A 21084-nucleotide genomic window follows, 5' to 3' on the forward strand; every position below is an offset into this window, starting at 1 on the left:
CCTTCCATGCCTTCCCATACTTCACATCGTACCCAAAAACCTCCTTCACCATCTCCATTAAAGCCCGAATGGGATATGTCGGGAGTATCTTTATGGAGGCTGAAAATCGATATGCAATGAATTTGGAGGTCAATTGACGGTGATCATCCTTTACATTAGCATCATCAATATCCTTGCCACTACATCGATGGTGAAACACGGAACTTGTAATCTTCCATTGTGGCCCGCCTTTGACACATCTTGCACGGATAACCCAAGGGCAATGATTCTTGTGTTCCTCACATTTGACCACATAACGCACTTTCGAGTTTGACTTCTCCACAATGAATGGCCGATGAAACTTAACCGCATAGTCCTTGGCCCATATTTGAAGTTCTGTCAAGCTTTCAAAGATTGTACCTTCACTAACACCATACACACTTGCTTTGGTAGCTCGCTTTGAAGTTAACCTTAGTGCAAGAATTTTACTTGTGCCACCATCAACAATCGCCTTATCGGCTAGGCTTAGATCATGAAACAATGATGTCTTGTGACTATGGCCTATTACCTTCTTGAAAGCATTGGCTTCTTTAGCCGTCAAACCATCCTCATCTATTTCTTCATCCGGGCCTTCATCCTCCGAGTCCTGCGCATAGGACCTATTGTATGGAATCTCATGGTCCATGTCCTCTTCCATGCAATTTTCCTCAACATCACCAACATAATGGTCATGAAGATAAGCCTCCGATTCATCACCCTCAAACTCACCACCATCCATGTGCAAGTCTTCATTATCAACTTGGTCATTCCCGCCGGGGCTCAAACATTGGGTCATTGGAGGTTGTCTCATTGTTGTGTCATGCACATCCGGAGTGACATGTGTTGAATCTCGAACCGGGCTTCTAGCATCATATGAAGATGCACACCGATTCAAATCAATGTGCAAATGAGCACGAACAACCTTTGTGGCAAATAACTCAAATGATTTATCTTGTGAGGCCAACACACTCTCTTTATATGCTTCCCAATGAAACTCGGAGTCAAGAGGCATTATCTTCCAACGAATATGTTGCCCGTACCCAACATTATACCTTCCGATTAAGTCTACTCCATCGCTTTCTTCCATCCAATTCAACCTTCTTCGAAGCTCAACCAAAACCTCCTCAAGGCTAGGACTTGTGGGAAACACCATCACTACCGGCTTCTTCTTCGGGTCACCATACTCCGCGTCTCCCTTCTCAAAGGAGACAAAGTCCACATGATGCACATTGACGATCCTCACCATCTAGAATCATAAACACCAAAATTCATCAACAAAAATAGCAAAATTGGATGACCTAGGGTTTCCCCAAATCCCCACAATGTGGAGATTTCAACCAACAAAAAGAGGAGGAATGATGGAGAATACCTTGAGGGGTCGAAGGGAAGGATAAATCACCGATTTGGAGCACCGATCCACGAAATTTTGTGGGCATTAGATAGGGGCTTGAGTGGGGCGGCCGAGATGGAGAAGGGGAAAAGTGAGGGTTTGTGGAGGGGAAAACAGGGGAGACTCTGTTTTCTTCAGGCAAGGGGCATGGCACCCTGAGCAGGGGCGTCATGACCATCAGCACGGCGCCCTGGCCTACGGCGCCATGGTGGCATGCCCATGCCAACGTGGCAAGTCAGCGCTGACCAGTATGACGCCCTTGACGAGGCGTTATGATATCTAGCATGGCGCTCCGGGTGCGGGCATCATGCGTGTAGTGCCATTTTATGAAATACTAGTAGAGTGCCCGTGCGTTGCCACGGGCTCTTGAAATAGTTTACCAGAGTTAAATGTTAAATTCCACATATACAAACAATATAACACAAACACAATTATTTAATAACTGAAGTCCATTGTTGCAATGTAATTTGATAACATAAAGAAAAATTAACGACATGTCCATGTAACAAACTGAGCGATGTTCCAACTAAACATCTATTACAAAACTATTAATATCTAGATGATGCGCTTAAGAAATTCTTTCACAATATCAGGAAAGTTTCATCTAGCTTCATTCCCATGATGTTTTAGCAAGTATAATAAAAAATGCTTCCTCAATTCATACCCATCCTGCACAAACAATACATGTAGTTAGTATGAAAAATTCATGCCGAAGGTCTTAAAACATGTAACGCACAATACTCACCGCGCAAACCGGCTTGACCAATTCTTTACCGTTCCACCAGAGCATAAAATGAAAAACAAAATAGCCAGACACATTCTCGCAAAACTTTAAATTAATAATATAAAGAATATAGTGATAACAAAAGTAAATGTTTTTGTTATTAATTCATTACCTGTCTATACTCGTTGGAACACTGAACGGAAATAAACGTTGCCATTTAGATATACCAGAATTCCAACCAGACAGCTTTATTTCGAGTGCTTCTTTGGAATCCCTTGCAAAACTTTTTAATTTCAGTGCATGCCTCAATTTTTATCCTCTGACGATTGTGATGTTTGAATAGGATCCATAATATATAGACAATGTGCTCATTTGTCGATGTCGTACAAGATGTATCGGCCGATGGATGCATAGGGAAGATAAATCTACAAGTGGAGCTATTAGAAACAACAATAAACCATATCTTGTTGGGTAAGGCAAAAACTAACCATATCTTGCTGTAGATAAATCTACATAAACTGCTCTACAACCGTCCATTTTGTAACATTGAGATCGGGCCACTTATGACCTCTGATAAACTCTGGACTACGCTCTGCAAGTTTCAGCCATTTCTTGAGTCCTAGTAAATATTTTATATATAAGAAATATTAGGGATCAAGCCAAACAAAACATGTGTTAAGATGAGTAAAAAAATAGATAGTTACTGTAGTAGCAAGGTCATTGCGTTTGACCCGAGAACCAAGTGAGTCCAATACTTGGATCTCACGTTTTCTGGCATTGGCGACTGCTAGATACCAATGGTAGCCTGGCATGTTAATCGGAATAAATAACTGGTGTAAATATCATACAAGTCACGGTCACAATTAGATATAAATTTTAATAAATAGTTATACATATGAATTAAATAAAAACAATCCATAATTATATGCATGGATAACGAGACAAAAACTAACCATATCTTGATGTAGATAAGTATTAACATGACGCACGATGCGACGATATTTTGATGGGTCTATGTCTCTTTCCCCGTCTTCTTTTATCTGCCAGATACAAACGTGCTAATAATGTGTACCTTTTCACCCGCTCTGTCTTATAGATGCTTGTGAGCAAGAATGCAATACATGTAAGCATTTATCACCTATAATCAACATTTAGATCATATTTATATTTTATGATATTATATCTTATTCATTTATTAATTACAAAGTTTGTGCAAATTGGTCTTACACCGTCATGTAAGAACATATCATCTTTCATAAGGCATTTCAAATCGTCGGTTGCTAACAAGGCATCTCCAATGTCCACGAACTGGGTATTCTTGGGGGCAGACTTGATTGATTCGATGACTGTAATATCTCTAGGGGTACAAACATAGTCTGGCGAATTCATAAAAAAATGAGCCAACTTAGTAAACAAAATGAGACAAATTAGTTGAATACAAAAGGCAATATCACAAAAAAATATTAATAATAATATTAAGAAATACCTTGTGGGATAACATGTAAATTAGCATCCTTTTTTGGTTTGTTATGAGATATAACCTCTTCGACATTATTATGTTGTGAATTTTCGTCCCCGAACCCTCAATGGGTTCTTTCCGTGCATCTCCAAAGTCCATATCCATGTCTCCTGTAATCTGAAAAAATAGCCCTTCTGTATTATCATCTATAAGATACATATAGAGAAAGGTTAGCTATATGCACCTCTTCTCGTCGTGTTTCAGTGTGGTCTGTCATCGTTGCATCAGTGCATATGTCAGAACCCATCAATTTAGATCTGTGCTGAAATATAATTAATATTTTTTACTGCATCATAAAATCATATATTATATATAATAAAACTAAATGTGAAACTAACACAACTGTTTTCTCCATAATAGAAAAAGCATTTGGTTATATTAGAAAAATATGCTGCTTTTATCATTTTACTAACACAACAATTCGGGGAAAACAACAAACTATAATGTTCATATATAAGTAAGTAGGCGTCTGGAATTGCTTAAATTATTTTAAATTAATTGGATAGGCTATGGGAATTTGTCAAACAAAAACTAAAACAAACAAACCAACATTAACCAAGTACATATGTTTTTTCTATGATTTTTGTTGTGATACCCTTAGTATATGTAATAAGCATAAAAATAATTATTTTTATGAACCATGTTTAATATATATATATATACAAATTTGTTTATTTTGTGAGGTATGTATACGGTAAATGTATATGTTATTTTATGAGGTATAAAAGATAATTACAAAAAAATCATCACAGCAATAATTACAACTATACCATGATGAAATATAAATGATATTTCCTACTGCATAATATAATTATATTTTTTAGACAATTCCATGAAGCTTTATTGATTCGTCACAATGTTTACATGGACGGACGGAAGATTCCCTGGATGCCCCGGCCAAACATGGCGGCCAGCTCCCAGGGTAAGTGTATGCTTCGCTAAATTGTGAGCTTCAAAGTTTGAGCTCCTACATTCATGAACAATATTACAGAAAGTAAAAGAGAAAGAATGGTTTATAATCTCTTGAACTATAGCCCCATAACTCGACAAATTTTTCTGAATGTCGTCAACCACCACCTTGCAGTCCGATGCCACATGAATTCTTTGGGCATAGAGATCATCGGCTAGATCCATAGCTTCTCTAACTGCCAATGCTTCAAGCGTTGTTGGGTCCGAAATATATCTGAAAACAATGGCAAAGGCACCCATATAGCCACCTTGTCGGTCCCTGCAGATAACTCCGATCGCCCCAAAACCACGGCGTGATACCGCCGCATCCACGTTCAGCTTTGCACATCCGTCCTCCGGCGGAATCCAGCGAGGTATGTGCTGCGGTATGGCATTAGTCCGAGCGGTTGGAGCTCTTTCATTGATCACCTGTAACTCTGATAAATAAGAGTTGATAAAACCTTGTACTGTATGTTGTGGCTGAAATATATCTTCATGAATGGCCTTTCTCCTTGCTCCCCAGATCGTCCATAGTGTCACCACCACCCGAACAAAATCATCATTGGCTAGTATTTCATGTAAGGCAAACAACCAATCCTTTGCACTTTCCTCCAAGTGGCCGCTCATAGTCTCGACTATATTATCAGGTGCGAGCGCCCACACGCTCCCTGCCATCGGACAAGAGAGTAGAGCATGCCGCCAAGTATCACGAGCCCCGCACAACAAACATGTCTCGGTCGTAGCCATATTCCGATTGTTAAGCAGAACCCCGCAGGGTATAGATTGTCTTGCGAGCCGCCAAACTATAATTATATATAATATATAATAAAAATAACATCACAACGTTGCTACGGGCTATAATTAATGCATATATATAAATAAGACAAATGATTATGATCGTCTCCAAGGTCGAAGCTCCTTTATCCCTCATACGCACAGACGTGTTCGAACATCAAACAGATGACCAACAGGCTCCCCCAAATTCAACTGTCTGGAAGTACATGCTCTTTACCATATATCCTCCCAATCTACAAGGAATAGTTCGTAATCCCACATAATAGAATAAAAAGGTTATATACCATCTATCCTCCCAATCTGCAGAACAATTAGAATTGATACACATCGTGCCAATTCAATTACTAAATCTCATCCCCGATTTTGTTGGCAATTTCGTTTCTCAAGAGAAATGCATTCATACAATTTTGTCCACTTTGGATTATTCCCTCTAAACAGAATGCCATTGACCTTTCTGCTTTGGTAAGCCCAGCAAGTTACACATAAAAAATGGAGTACTTATAGCATGAATGATTTATATACTATATTGATAAATTAGGACATTCGTTTGAACTTACAAGTATCATTTTAAAACACATTACTACAGAATTCACTTCAAACTTTCATCTCTCATGCTATTAGACCAAAGAAGCATCCCCATTTAAATAGACCTTGTGCCTGCGCAAGCACTTGCAGTAATGTCGGCTCCTGACCAGAGTTAAAATAGCTTCCCATTAACAATAATTCTTTGTGGCCATGATACCCTAAGCCTGCTATGATTCCTTTCCAGAGCTATATTTAATCAGACCATTGAACAACAAAGTTGGTTCAAATAGACATAGTTTGTGCAAGTGAAGAATGCAACAAATCACTCATCAATCTATGGCTCAAACAGAAGTCAGTTCAGATGCAACCAAATGCCGCAAAATCTTCAATGTATGCAAGAGTGCCAACAAAAGCCAGTTCATCTTGTTGTTCCCAATCCATACTGGTTGTTCCCTTCATGCTTTGGTGGTTCCTATGATTCATGTTCATCAGTCTGTAGGGCATTCCCACATGCACCTGTGATGTCAAGCACCAGTCAAGAAATGAACAAGCTAACAAAAACTATACTAAACGGAGGCCAACAAAGATATGTTGAAAGAAAGGTCCAATAGTTGAGCACTATTTTCATATTACAAGTTTGGCAATATCAATTTCAATATCTACATCAAACAAAGCCTTTTAAGAAAAATAAATCATATCAACGGATTTAATATGGAGGGAGGATTCTAGATAGTTGGTCTCACTGAAAATAGAGGTGAGGGGCTGTGCTTTATACTGAAGCGATAGTAAAACAAAGACCGTCAGACTATTATAATGTAAGGCATGCACTGACACGTCATTGGTGTTGTAGCCCTTCACCGTATGTGTGATTTCAGATTTATATGTGTTTGATAGAAGAAAGATGATTGACTGAAATGCAATACAACCATCAGGTTGGGCATTGTTTATGCATTGGAAGGTAACTACAACGGCAAATAAAAATTAAGGACGAGTAAACAAAAATAAAAATAAACTCTAGCCGTTATTGCCCAATTAGAACCGTTGGATAATGTACAACTCTCATATTTTCAACATACCTTGAGTAACGGTAGAGAGAAGATGGCCACATGTCAGTTCTGAATGAGAACAGAATGCAAAACGTTATTTTTCAACTGGCTGATTTTCTGGCTGTTTAAACCGCTCGGGACGCACAACACGTGTCCGGCCCCACGCACCACTTCCTTCCCTTATCTCCCGAAGTCGCTCGTCCTCTGTTCGTCTTGCTCCCCGCTCGTCCTCTATTCGTCTTCCTCCCCCAATCCCAATCCCTTGAACGCTCTCTTTCTCTCCACCACCCCATCTTCCATCTCACCTTCTTCTCCAACGCCTCCCATGCTAGCCATATGTGCCCCTCCACGCGTGCTACCCCCCCTGCTGCAATCCATGGTGTCTCCGCCATTGATGCAAGCAGAGGAGAGCTGCACAACACCAAGCTCCGCTGTAGCAGCACCTGAGCTCTGGCGCGGCCGGTGTTGCCCTGCGGTTGCCGTTGCAAGCACGTCAGATGGAACGCCGCCGGTGCTACCGGGAGGGGTGCTGCAACCGATGGATCTCATCGGCGGTGGCGGATGCTTCCAATGCAGCGCGTGTGTTGTTGCGTCCTCGCAGATCTCGGAGGGCGGCAGAGCTGCAGTACACCACACCGGTGGGTGGCGGAGCTGCTGTTGCGATGGGGCATCTCTCCTCAACTCCGGCTGCTGTGGAGCTTCATCACGACACCGGTGCTGCCATGAGCGTCACTCATACGCTGCATTGGAGCTTCACCGGAGCCGACGGTGCTGCACTGGAGTCTCGCCGGACACGTCATGGCTATAGTGGAGCTCGTCCAGAGTTGCAATGGAGCTTCGCCGGAGCGTCGGTGCTGTGTTGGAGCTCCGCCGGGGCTGCAATGGAGCTCGCAGGACGTCGTCGGTGCTGCGTTCAAGAACCGCGCGGGGTAGCAATGGCGTTGTGAAGCTGCCGCGATGCGCTGCTGTCGTGGCGTTGTTGTGATCCAACGGCCCCAGGACACGGATCTGACGGTTGAACAGGCGGATGATTTCCTAAGAAATCATCTAGCTGATTCGTAGCAGCGGCCGAACAGAATTGCATGCCCTATAGAAAGAATAGCAGGATGGGAAGTTTATGGCCCAAAATGATCGAAGAATATTTTGTACAATCTTACAACTCTAGGATTAAGATGAAGTAGAAAATATAGAGAAACATAACCACTATGAAGAAAACAATGTTATCATTTTTTAACCAACCAGTGTACTCATCGAATTCAAGGGGCACGTGAACAGTACCAAATCATGATGGTTGTGCAAATTTTCCACTAACATTACTTCTAGAAGTACATGAATCAGTAACGTGTAAATATATTTTTTTCACTCAGCTTGGAATCGGCAAACCAAAAGAATCTACAGGTTTTCTTCTTTAGCCTTTTGGCCAAGTGTTGTCATTTTTGACAGATTTTTGCGATGCCTATTTTTGAGATCCTCAATTACTACCATTTACATTGGATCTTGACTGTTGAACTTCTAGGTAGTATGTATCAGTTCGCATAATCAGGCAAACACAAAGCTCTAAAAGTAACATATCCTTTCTTAGTAGCACCAAAATTCTGTCATTTATCTCTAAAATTCTCAAGGAAATATTTTCTCCTAAAGCCTAACTCGTGATGAATTTCAGACAGCAAGTATGCAGTTGCAGACACAAAGGGCACATGCAGTTGACCATGAGGTTCTTGAAGGCAATTCATCTAACGCTTGGTGCACACCCAAGAAATTTACAGGACAACAATACTCACAGTTTGGAGAAATGAGGTGAGGTCTTTTGGCTGGAATGTAAATGGTAGTACCCATCTTTACATCCTTGCGCTAGTGTGTGGGTCGCTACTGATGCCCCATGCGATGTCACATGATGTGGCGAATGATCGAACCAAAAAGTACTGGTTTGAGAAAGATAGTTGACCTAGGCAGGTGTTTGAGTCTGGTTATTAGTCGATGATGTAGGTCCTGGGGACTCTTGGTCATATGTTTCGCCAGCGATCAGTGTCTCTTTCTTTGAGAACAAACTCCAATCCGCAGAACAAGCATCAAGCAAATGATCAACAAAAGGAAAATGTATCCAACTATGTACGCTTACATATCTCCACATGCTCAATCTGCTTTTTATGATGTTCATGGTATATGAAATGATTAAATGTCCTTATTCACCCTTAGATATATATTTGCCAAATCATGAAGTCCAGTAGCTGCCCTCAAACTCTGTAAGGATCAGGCACATGCTAAGGTATGCAGCCCACGTTAGGCTGTGACGGGAAGGATTACAGGGACTTTTTTTCCAACAAGAAAATGAAAAGATCTATTTATTCACAAAAATATAAGTGAGCATCTGATTCAAGGAAAAATACTCCTAAGGCAAGTATAACAGTTCATGATACTCACCTAGCATTCACAAATAGAGATTGGCCATGCCTTCACTGCCTGATGAGGTTGTCAATTTTATTTTTCCTTGTTCGGAAAAGATAATGAAGATTAAAATGATGGGTCTAGTATGTCACTTCAGCAATAGGATGCAGTCACCATATTTTAGTTAGATGAACACAGATTAATGCCAAACGTTTTCATTAGTAGAATATAATGGAACAATTCCATTCTCAAAATGTTGGAACATAATGCATCAAGTCCAATGAGATACACTACCAGAAAGAAATGATTATAATTCCCTAAACACATAACCATACCGTTAAACAACTATCTTCTTCTCCTTTACCGCCCCTGTTGATGGGGCATCTGGCTCACAATCCAGCCTCCACCCCCACTCAAGGTCTTCTGATCGAGATATGGAAGAGTCAATTAAAAGATGAAATTTGAATTTAAGATGATTTCAATTCTGCAATGAAGACAAGGCTAATTAATTTATAGTGTGTCGGCCCTACCAAGATTAACCGTAGGAAGCGCCTCTAGAACCAGAATGAGCAGCTCACATTCACTATGTTGAGTAGCTGCATGAGCTGCTCATTCTAGTCCTGGAGGTGCTTCCTATGGTTTTAATTGTAGTCTCAGATCTCTGTATTAGCTGTGTTTTCCAAACACCTTTGGCTTCAATAGCAGCAATGTGCTCTTCTGCATCATCATATGAAGAGGACTCCAGATATGGATGCACGGGTAGATTCACTATCATGAAGTAGCATAGGAGTGCTAAAAAGACTGACTCAGACCTTTCTACCGCCATATATTTCCCGGCGTTATTCAGCCTTCGGTAATCATAATTCTGTTAGCATGGTATCAAGTATCATACTGCAAGGCATCCTCACTACTGCTGGAGAAGCTGCAGTTTTCAACAGCATGTAAAGTGGCATTAGGGGTATACCTTAGACTCAAAACTTATAACCTGTTTATACTGATCAAAGGAATAAACAACCTATCAATTAAATCAAAATCACATGACATGGCGAATGATCAAACCAAAAAATATTGGTTTGAGAAAGATAGCTGACCTGGGCAGGTGTTTGAGGCTGGTTATTAGTCGATGATGTAGGTCCTGGGGACTCTTGGTCATATGTTTCGCTAGCGATCAGTGTCTCCTTCTTTGAGAACAAACTCCAATCCGCAGAACAAGCATGAAGCAAATGATCAACAAAAGGAAAATGTATCAAATATGCACACTTAAATATCTCCACATGCTCAATCTGTTTTTTATGATGTTCATGGTATATGAAATGATTAAATGTCCTTATTCACCCTTAAATATATATTTGCCAAATCATGAAGTCTAGTAGCTGCCCTCAAACTCTGTAAGGATCAGGCACATGCTAAGGCATGCAGCCCACATTAGGCTGTGGTGGGAAAGATTACAGGGACTTTTTTCCCAACAAGAAAATGAAAAGATTTATTTATTCACAGAAATATAAGTGAGAATCTGATTGAAGGAAAAATACTCGTAAGGCAAGTATAACAGTTCATGATGCTCACCTAGCATGCACAAAACAGAGACTGGCCATGCAATCTTCACTGCCTGATGAGGTTATCAATTTTATTTTCCCTTGTTCGGTGAAGATAATGAAGATTAAAATGATGGGTCTGCTATGTCACTTCAGCAAAGTAACATGTAAAAATACAGTACAACACTCATTTTAGCTTTCCACAATATTGGCAAATATCACTTTTAGCCATAGGGTGGAGTCACCATATTTTAGTTAGATGAACACAGATTAATGCCAAACGTTTTCATTAGTACCATATAATGGAACAATTCCATTCTCATAATGTTAGAACATAATGCATCAAGTCCAATGAGATACACTACCAGAAACAAATGATTATAATTCCCTAAAGAAGTGTGTACATAGAAATTATAGCCAGACAACTTACTGTAAGCATGGGCTCCCACATGGCAAAATCATTATTCCGTTCTGATAAGACCAGCAAAATATCATAGACAGATACCAAGAAAACGCCAGAGCGACAGAAAATATTGATCAATTATTGGTTACTGGCAAGACAAAAGGTAGAAGGAACCATAGTATAAGTAAAAAGGGAACCGCAATTTAAGTACAATGGAACCATATGAGTATATGAATGCAGTTAAGGGGGAGTTTGTGTCGTATCCATAATGCTCGTTCGCGGTGGTTGACTTGCCAGATCAGGTGGACCGATTATCCCAATCACCATGAAATCATTGTTCTCCATCAAATACTTCAGAAAGGAAGAAGTAAAAAACACGAGTTCAATTTTTTATGCATGCCATTTAGCAACCAGTAATTCTAAGTTTCAGTTGTAACGTAAACATATAGGACGCAAGTATCAATAGCCGGATTGTATATATGTCAAGAACAACTGTGCGCAATACAAGGTATAGCTCTACAAATAATTCTAGTGTACACTATACATATATAGGTTAAGAACCACTGTGTACTGACCAGCCCTTCTGAAATCCCTGGTCCTATGTGATAACATACACGAAAAATCCTGCTAACCTGGAAGGTTGTGGGCACTGCTGAACCAAATGTTGAATTCAGAGAGAAGGAAGCAACAAACGACTCTATTAAATATATCCAGGGAGAATAATTAACGAATCCATATGCTTAATGCTGAATGAGACATCAATGTGTGCACTGGCTCAGATCAATCGTAATCACAACATCCCTCCAGGTAGTATGTACATTTGCTAAGTTTTTGTAGTGACAGAGAATAATAGCATGACATACGTACATTCAAAACTCGACCAGTTTCCATTGCTATCATGCCCAAGGGAATTGTCACAGATCTACTGATCCTAAGTTACTTTGATCCCAGCATTATCAACGTAGCAGACACAAGCAAAATGGTAGATTCTGATTTTCCCACCTGGGTGCATCCATCTTGCCCGTCGATAGGAGGAGAGCTCTTCCTTCTGCCCTAAAAACGTCGATCCTTGGAGGAAGGACTTCCATCCACGTCCTCACCAAAGGGACCTGTAAAAGCACAAAAACACAAGCAGTAAACAACTCAAGACCAAAGGAAACATCAATTTCCACCGCTCACATCAACTTTTCTTACCATCTCATCGGTTGCAGAAGGAAAGCCTCGCGGCCCGTGCCGCGGCCGCGGACACTCCCTGCCCGGCGACGATGGCGGACGACGAGTCAGGGGCCCCGACCAGGTAGGCGTGCTAGATGAGGTCGATGCCGGCAGGTGGGGCGGAGGGGCAGCAACGGAGGAGGAAGAGGTGGATCCACGACGACAACAATGGATCCACGAAGAAGTGTGTACAATGAGATACACTACTAGAAACAAATGATTATAATTCCCTAAAGAAGTGTGTACATAGAAATTATAGCCAGACAACTTACTGTAAGCATGGGCTCCCACATGGCAAAATCTTATTCCGTTCTGATAAGACCAGCAAAATATCATAGACAGATACCAAGAAAACGCCAGAGCAGTAGAAAATATTGATCAATTATTGGTTACTGGCAAGAAAAAAGGTAGAAGGAACCATAGTATAAGTAAAAAGGGAACCGCAATTTAAGTACAATGGAACCATATGAGTATATGAATGTAGTTAAGGGGGAGCTTGTGTCGTATCCATAATTCTCGTTCACGGTGGTTGACTTGCCAAACCAGGTGGACCAATTATCCCAATCACCATGAAATCATTGTTCTCCATCAAATACTTCAAAAAGGAAAAAGTAAAAAACACGAGTTCAATTTTTTATGCATGCCATTTAGCAACCAGTAATTCTAAGTTTTAGTTGTAACGTAAACATATAGGACGCAAGTATCAATAGCCGGATTGTATATATGTCAAGAACAACTGTGTGCAATACAAGGTATAGCTCTACAAATAATTCTAGTGTACACTATACATATATAGGTTAAGAACCACTGTGTACTGACCAGCCCTTCTGAAATCCCTGGTCCTATGTGATAACATACACGAAAAATCCTGCTAACCTGGAAGGTTGTGGGTGCTGAACCAAATGTTGAATTCAGAGAGAAGGAAGCAACAAACGACTCTATTAAATATATCCAGGGAGAATAATTAACGAATCCATATGCTTAATGCTGAATGACACATCAATGTGTGCACTGGCTCAGATCAATCGTAATCACAACATCCCTTCAGTAGTATGTACATTTGCTAAGTTTTTGTAGTGACAGAGAATAATAGCATGACATACGTACATTCAAAACTCGACCAGTTTTCATTGCTATCATGCCCAAGGGAATTGTCACAGATCTACTGATCCTAAGTTACTTTGATCCCAGCATTATCAACGTAGCAGACACAAGCAAAATGGTAGATTTTGATTTTCCCACCTGGGTGCATCCATCTTGCCCGTCGATAGGAGGAGAGCTCTTCCTTCTGCCCTGAAAACGTCGATCCCTGGAGGAAGGACTTCCATCCACGTCCTCACCAAAGGGACCTGTAAAAGCACAAAAACACAAGCGGGAAACAACTCAAGACCAAAGGAAACATCAATTTCCACCGCTCACATCAACTTTTCTTACCATCTCATCGGTTGCAGAAGGAAAGCCTCGCGGCCCGTGCCGCGGCCGCGGACACTCCCTGCCCCGGCGACGATGGCGGACGACGAGTCAGGGGCCCCGACCAGGTAGGCGTGCTGGATGAGGTCGATGCCGGCAGGTGGGGCGGAGGGGCAGCAACGGAGGAGGAAGAGGTGGATCCGCGACGACAGCAATGGATCCACGAAGGCGGAGGCGTCCGAGGGGTTCCGCGGCGACGGCGGCGGCGGATCCACGATGGCAGCGATGGATCCAAGAAGGCGGACGTGCGCGTCCAGATGGGGATCTATGGATCGGCTTTCGGCTCCAGAAGGGCGGCGGGTTCGTTGTGCGAGTGGGGCGCCTTTGATGTGAGACTGAGGGCGGCGGCGAAGGGATGAAGGGCGGCGGCGGCGAAGGGATGAAGGCGGCGACGAACGAGGGAAGGGAGTCTAGCATGCGAGTCGTTCTCGCTCGAGGGCATGTGACGTCGCTCGTGCGTGTGGGTTTTTTTTCGTTGGTTATTTTTCGTAGGTTCTTTTATCGCTGGTTAATTTTTGTAGATTTTTTTTCGTCGCTTGTCTCGGGCGCGATCGGTGCTTACGACCTGAAGAGCGCGGGGGCTGGTGGAGGACTCGGTACGTGGTTTTGTCGGTTCGTGGCGGGTCAGCGGGAGGTGGGAGCAAGTATCAAAGAAGTATCAAAAAAGACCGGGTGAGGTGGGACGAAAATAAAACCCGGAACGCGGACTACCAACTGAGACATTAGGAGTAGAGATTTTCAAAAGATGGCCATTTTGTGCTGAAATTTGGCCAAAGGGCCAGTTTTGTGATTTTTCACGCGGCCGTTGGAGGGTGAATTTTACATTTGGAGTGGAGTTTGAGGACCAAATCGTATAAAGGACATCGCCGCCTGCGGCTCAACGAGTTAAAACCCTAAAACCCAAACCTGCTCCTCCTGTCTTTCCCAGCGTCGCCTCCACATACTCCAGTCAACCAATTCGCTCCCGGCCACCACGGCAATGGCCATGGATTTGGACGAGCCGCTTGCCGCGGAGAAGGGCGAGGTGGCGCTGCAGCAGCTGCGGCGCGCCGACCCGTCCGTCTACCTCTCCCCGTCCGCCGACCTCGCCGCCGCCGCCCGGGCGGCTCTGAAGCACTTCCACTCCTCGCTCGCCGTCGTCTCCCCCGTGCAGCCGCCCCCGCTCCCCAACCTCCTCGCCGGCCCCAACTTCGACGCCGAGCAGATTTGGTCCCAGAGCGAGCTGCTCTCCCGCCCCCTCCTCCCCCACCTCCACCGCCAGCTCCGCCGCCTCGAGCACCAACCGCCTGCGCAGCCGTCGGCTACTCCTCCGCCGTCCAAGACCGCTGAAGCCGAGGAGGGCCCGTCAGACGAGGAGGAGGATGGAGAGGGTGACGAATCGGAGGAGGAGGAGGATGAGGGTGGCCTGGAGGACACGGATGACGAGTTGGAATCGGGGGAGGGGGAGGATGAAGAAACGGAGGAGCTAGGGGCGAAGGCAGGGAACGGGGTGGAGGACAGGTTTCTGAAGATGAAGGACCTGGAAAAGTTTATGGAGGAGGGGGAGGAGCTGGAGTACGGTGGGGGTTCCAAGGGAGGAGAGAAGAAGAAGGCTAGTGTAAACTTGATGGAGGACGATAGTGATGAGGAGGATGTGGATGAAGATGACGGGGGTGATGATGAAGATGATGACGATTTGGATGTAAGTAATTTGTACTCACACACTCTCTTTATATACATGGAATGATTGTTAGCTCTGATAGAATCTAAGATGTAGAACCATAAGTAATTCATTAAGGGAAGCCAAAATTTCTTATGGATGTGCAATATAAATGACTTAACAGCTAGTGCTAGTTCATGAAATGCATTGCACACATATGTTTATAGCTACTGCATAGACCAATGTGCTCCTTTTGACAGTTATAGTGTTAGATACCACACTTTATTGATGAAGGACATTAACCTGAATTCCTTTCTTCTTAATTTGATTGGTGGCACTATTAACTGTAGTTGGAAGATTTTGAGTCTGATGATGAAGAGGGTGCGGGGAAATCCGGCGGAGATATAAGGTAAGCATTTTATGCTAATCTCAAGTATGCGATTGTGGTGATTGTGAAAATGTGAATCAATTTGTATTATGTGCTCCTTATATCTGTTAAAGTGTGCCACAGCACAGTTCATCGATCATGTGAAGATATGACAATAGTAGCCATGTAGGATTTTAAAATTGCTTGAACAATACTTCACAACTCTTTCCCAACTTGTAACACATAGAAAATAAATTGATCTATGAAAAAAATCAAAGGGTGGATAATTGGGAATTTCTTATGCATGATATTTATGCATGTTCTAGAAATTCCACACTGTTAATATACAAGATATCACTACATGAGACTTTCCTTTCTTTAGGTGAATAGAAGGGAAGGGAGCCTTCCTTTCATTGACATAGGGGAGAAATTAAGTATTAATACTTGTGTGGAGATGGACTCAATTATAGTAGAAAAGTAAATAATGAAAAAGAGCCCCGTTTGTACATAATTTGTTGATGAGAGGGAAAAAAACTAGCCTATGAAAAATAGATTTAATGTACAGAAGCTTGCTGCCACCTGTACTGGAGATTTGAAGTAGTAATTTACCTTTGTGGGGTTGCAGTGAAACAAGTCTGAAAAGAACAGAAAAGCATGATTTTGCGTACCACCTAACATAGAAATTAACCAATGAAAAAGTTAGATTTCATACAGAACAACTTTCGTGCCACCTTTACCAAGACAGGGAAAAGGCTATTATCCAATTGCCAACCACCTCCATGAGGGTTCAACAAAAAAAATTCACAGAAAAAGGTGTCACTACTCACTTCTACATAACATAGCAAGTTGATTTTACTGGAGAGATAACCAAGTCGTACAACTTATTTGCTGGTGCAAATGTCCCTGTTGGACAGTCGTAAGCACCCATCTTTTGTAGTGCATGCATTACAGTCCTTTCCTATCCCACCTACATTTGCCCAGTAAAACCTCTACAATCCGGACATGTTCTTTTAATGCCGAGCACATGTGCTCCCTTTTAAGTGTGTGTTTGAAGCTTCAAAAATTCAAAACGGATCTTACATGTACATGTCAGAGCGCACTATGTATCTTCAATGTTTTGTGAAGGCACCACTTGATTTGTGATCTGCACTAAAACGACGACGACAACAACAAAGCCTTTAGTACCAAACAATGTGGGGGGTAGGCTAACTAAAACGACAAGAACGAGAGGCTAAAAAGCAGCTTTATCTGCTCTATTTTTTTGTTGCACAGGCCGCAGAAATGAACCAAGTTTCCTCTCATGCTTCCAAATGTTTTAAACAATTCATGCGCATCGATATTGATTATTCTGTGCACTTGAAACAGTCTGAAGCTTGAGAAATAAAAGAAAATGCAGAATTGAAACTTGAGGTTATTCTATAATCTTCCTTAGGCTGTAGAATAATGTTATATATCATGCATTTTGGTTGCCATGAATTTTGTGTTGTGCTTTTAACCAGCTAAGAGTGTCTTTTCAGGTATGAGGATTTTTTTGAGGAAAGCTGTAAGCAACAAGTCAAGAAGAGAAATGGTTTCACAAAGAAAGTCCACTTCAAGGATGAATTGCATGAAATGGAAGTGGATAACATTGAGAAGGATGATGTAAATGATGGTCCAGCATTAGAGGTACTCATTTCAGTTGAAATAAGTAATGCACATATACTTGTTTATCAACATGCTTTCCCTTCTATGCAGGATGAACAAGGTCTTTCAACTCATGAAAAGGGGCTCTTGAAGATGCGTAACCAAATAGACATAATGGAGAAAGCTAGTCTTGAACCCAGTAAATGGATCATGCAGGGAGAGGTAGCTGATAGCATGTTTTGGAAATGAGACATATTTCTGACTCACAATATTGTGCTAGTAATAGTTAATTACCATTGCAATTGTGTTTTTTAAACGAGTTCCTTTTGTAGGTTGATGCTTCCAGGAGGCCCAAAAATAGTGCCCTGGAAGTGGATCTTGATTTTGAGCATAATGTAAGACCTGCCCCAGTAATCACGGAGGAAGTCACAGCTTCTCTCGAGGAGATGATCAAGAAAAGAATTGCGGAGGTAATATTTTTCTGGATATGTCACTATGTTCGTAACTGGGTCAACACTCAACAGTAGTATACCGGGAAATAGTAGAGTGAAATTGTGAGGAGTTCTTTGGTTATTTCGTTTTGTGACTCTGCTAGTAATATTGAGATAGCTTCTCTTGTTTCCTGACAGGGTCATTTTGATGATGTTGAAAAGCCTTCAACCTTGCCGTATAAAGCTCCAAAGCAGCAAATGGAGATGGTATGGTTTTGATCGGTTGCAATAACTAGAATTCTTTCATGATAACAGTATGATAATTGTGTGATTCACTATTGTTGCTATATTTCAACAGGATGAAAACAAGAGCAAAAAGGGTCTTGCCGAACATTATGAGGTCTGTATTGTCTTACTATGATCTTATTTTAAATCCAAACGAGTTGGTAGATAGGATCAGTTTTAGTATAGTTCATCCACTAACTGATTCTTTTGCTCTTCCAGGATGAGTTTAAGGAAAAAACTGGCATTGCACCTGCCACACTTGCTATTTCAGATGAACTGAAGAATGAGGTGAGCAATCAATTGTTTTTACTAGAAAACCTGAGTGACGTTGGATTTACCTATCATGATTACAGTTTTATTCTGCTCTTGTTGGTCTTAATTGTTGTGCAACATCTGATACATCATTTGTGTTGGATTGAAAGATAATGTCCGCTAAAGAGCAAATCTTGCATTGTCTTGTTAGTAAAGGCATGCCAGATGTTATTATATCCATCTAAATTAGCAAGTTTTCATGTTCCCTGCTTGTCCTGGTGACTGTAGTGTCAATATATTCATCATCACTTTTTCGTGGTGCACAAGATGCTTGTCATAGTACGAAGTACTCCCTCTGTCCGATAATATAAGAGCGTTTTTGACACTAGTGTAGGGAGTACAATTTTAATACCGATGCTCAGTGATGGTTTATTGCCATGCGATGTATATGAAGTTCGCTATTGGAATTTCCGGTGTTAGAAAAATACTCCATTTTGTAATGAATGAGAAGAAATGGATTGCTTCAGTCACTATATGCGTTACGTTAAGCATACATATTGCGTAGGTCACACTTGATACTTTACAGTTATCTTTTTTTTTGAAGTGCCCTTACTACATTGGCCAACTTGATTTTATGCTTCTGTTTCCTGCAATCTTTCCACCGGTGCTATGTGCATATGTTCTCCTTGTCTTTATTATGATATCAACTATCAGTCTGGCTATGTGGATATTTTTGTGTTACCAAAGTGATACTTCCTGATTCTGACTAACTTCTTATTCAACTCAGGCAAATGATTTATTTAAGAGGATATGCTTGAAGTTGGATGCGCTCTCTCATTTCCACTTTGCCCCAAAGCCGGTATGTGATAGCTCTCTATTAGACAGCAGCGTATAATACCTAAAGTTTGCAATTTTTGGTAAGAAGGACAAGTGTTGTCTTTTCAGGTCATTGAGGATATGTCTATACAAGTTAATGTACCTGCTCTAGCAATGGAAGAGGTACCACAATCATTGTTTTTCTCTCGTGAAGTTATTCTATTTGAGTATTTCATTCATGTAACGACTTGTCTTCCTCCTTGCAGGTTGCACCTGTAGCTGTTTCAGATGCCGCAATGCTCGCTCCCGAAGAAGTTTTTGAAGGGAAAGGGGATATTAAAGAAGACGCGGAGCTTACACAAGCTGAGCGCAAAAGAAGAAGAGCCAACAAGAAGAGGAGATATGCAGGTATTTTTTTCTCTATTAGGTCTTTGGGGGTTTCACTCGCCTCGATGGCTTTCAAAAAGTCCTCCCAAGAAACAATGAATCCTGCTCTCTACTTCATCACCAGAGTAATTCATGGTTGTATTCAGTTGTATTACTCCCTCCGTTCCTAAATATATGACGTTTTGGTAGTTCTTGAACTACCAAAACGCCATATTTAGGAACGGAGGGAGCAGTATATTGGAAGATTTGGAGTAGCGCAATCGCACACATAGACTGAATTGTGTTGGCAACATGACAAAACCTGCTACTTTGCCATGCAGAATCACACAAGGAGAGGCCAGCCAAGCTGCGGAAAGAGAACTCATCAAATATATAGGAAGCTGCTGCTTACATGCTATGTATTTCGAATCTTTGGGGTTAGTTGGAGGGAGGACCGCCACCAACAGTGTAATGCCTTTCGTGATCTGATGCCTGGCCTGCAATTTCAAGGCTCTGATGTAGCCAGTTTTCGAGCTTTCATGCAGTGTAAAAGCATTTCCGTTTAGAATTTTTCATAGGGGAGTGAGTGTTGTCTTCTCGAGTAGCGGGGTTAGCAGTGCTGGAAAAAATGGAATTGAACTCTTGCGAGTAAAAACGGCATGCACTATATTGGTTCAATGCATCGGTGTGTACTTCCGGCACTCGAAGCCGAATTCAACCCAGAAACTGAGCAAGGTGGTACACAGTTTGACCATATTCGAATACAGTTTGACCATGTTGTACCTCCATAGTTAAAATTTTGAGATTGACTATTGAGCGCGGGAGCATCATCATCATAGTTTTTTTTGTTTTTTTTTTGCTGGGGAATCATCATCATCATTATTGTAAGTTTGCAACCATTTGCTTAGTTCAACTCCAACGGACGCTCATTTTTTTCCGTTTGGATAGTGGCGTCCGGCCGTTTTCCTAGATGCGCTAACCGTTGGGCGCATCTAATCCAGCATGGCTGCCTGGAGCCTCTATGTATACTTTTTTTGGGCCATCGGAATACATTTTTTTATTTCATTCAACGACATATTGATACATTAGAATATACAATTCACCAATTCTTCACTAGGGAAGCGAGAACAAAGAGAACACAGAATCAAAATAAGACACTTCAAAAGGTAACCAACTTTCATAAATGCTCCCACTAGTTGGATTAATATCTTCTCTATATCTTTATTGTTGATCTGCGGCTTCTCGAGTTTGCACACTTATTTCTTGTTCGATTACAAAGAATTCGATGTTGCTTAACATCTAGTCTCACCTCTAGCCTTCATTTTAGCAACG

At 41.7% G+C, this 21084-nt stretch overlaps 1 protein-coding gene and 1 long non-coding RNA gene across 15 annotated transcripts; one reads left to right on the forward strand and one right to left on the reverse strand.

The window, feature by feature from the left end:
- Positions 1-5870: 5870 nt before the first annotated feature.
- LOC125508621 lies at positions 5871-14462 on the reverse strand. 14 transcript variants are annotated; one of them, XR_007283668.1, is made up of 7 exons: positions 13938-14461; positions 13746-13852; positions 10442-11639; positions 9881-10272; positions 9686-9770; positions 6996-9452; positions 5871-6435 (listed from the first exon to the last, which is right to left on the reverse strand). It is a non-coding gene; the product is annotated as an uncharacterized LOC125508621 (long non-coding RNA). The 14 variants fall into 14 exon arrangements; XR_007283669.1 differs by having other exon boundaries at positions 9686-9773; XR_007283667.1 differs by having other exon boundaries at positions 6996-8052; positions 9387-9452; positions 9686-10272; positions 13938-14460.
- Positions 14463-14870: 408 nt separating this feature from the next.
- On the forward strand, positions 14871-20430 carry LOC125508620 (U3 small nucleolar ribonucleoprotein protein MPP10-like). The gene is made up of 12 exons (XM_048673377.1): positions 14871-15654; positions 15963-16021; positions 17497-17644; positions 17714-17824; positions 17935-18072; positions 18232-18300; positions 18392-18433; positions 18538-18606; positions 19358-19429; positions 19516-19569; positions 19653-19794; positions 20094-20430. The coding sequence occupies exons 1-12, from the start codon at positions 14953-14955 to the stop codon at positions 20147-20149; spliced, it is 1662 nt and encodes a 553-aa protein (XP_048529334.1). The 5' UTR covers positions 14871-14952; the 3' UTR covers positions 20150-20430.
- The last annotated feature ends 654 nt before the right edge of the window (positions 20431-21084 follow it).

The sequence above is a fragment of the Triticum urartu genome, chromosome 5, assembly GCF_003073215.2.
Source record: "Triticum urartu cultivar G1812 chromosome 5, Tu2.1, whole genome shotgun sequence".
Lineage (NCBI taxonomy): Eukaryota > Viridiplantae > Streptophyta > Magnoliopsida > Poales > Poaceae > Triticum > Triticum urartu.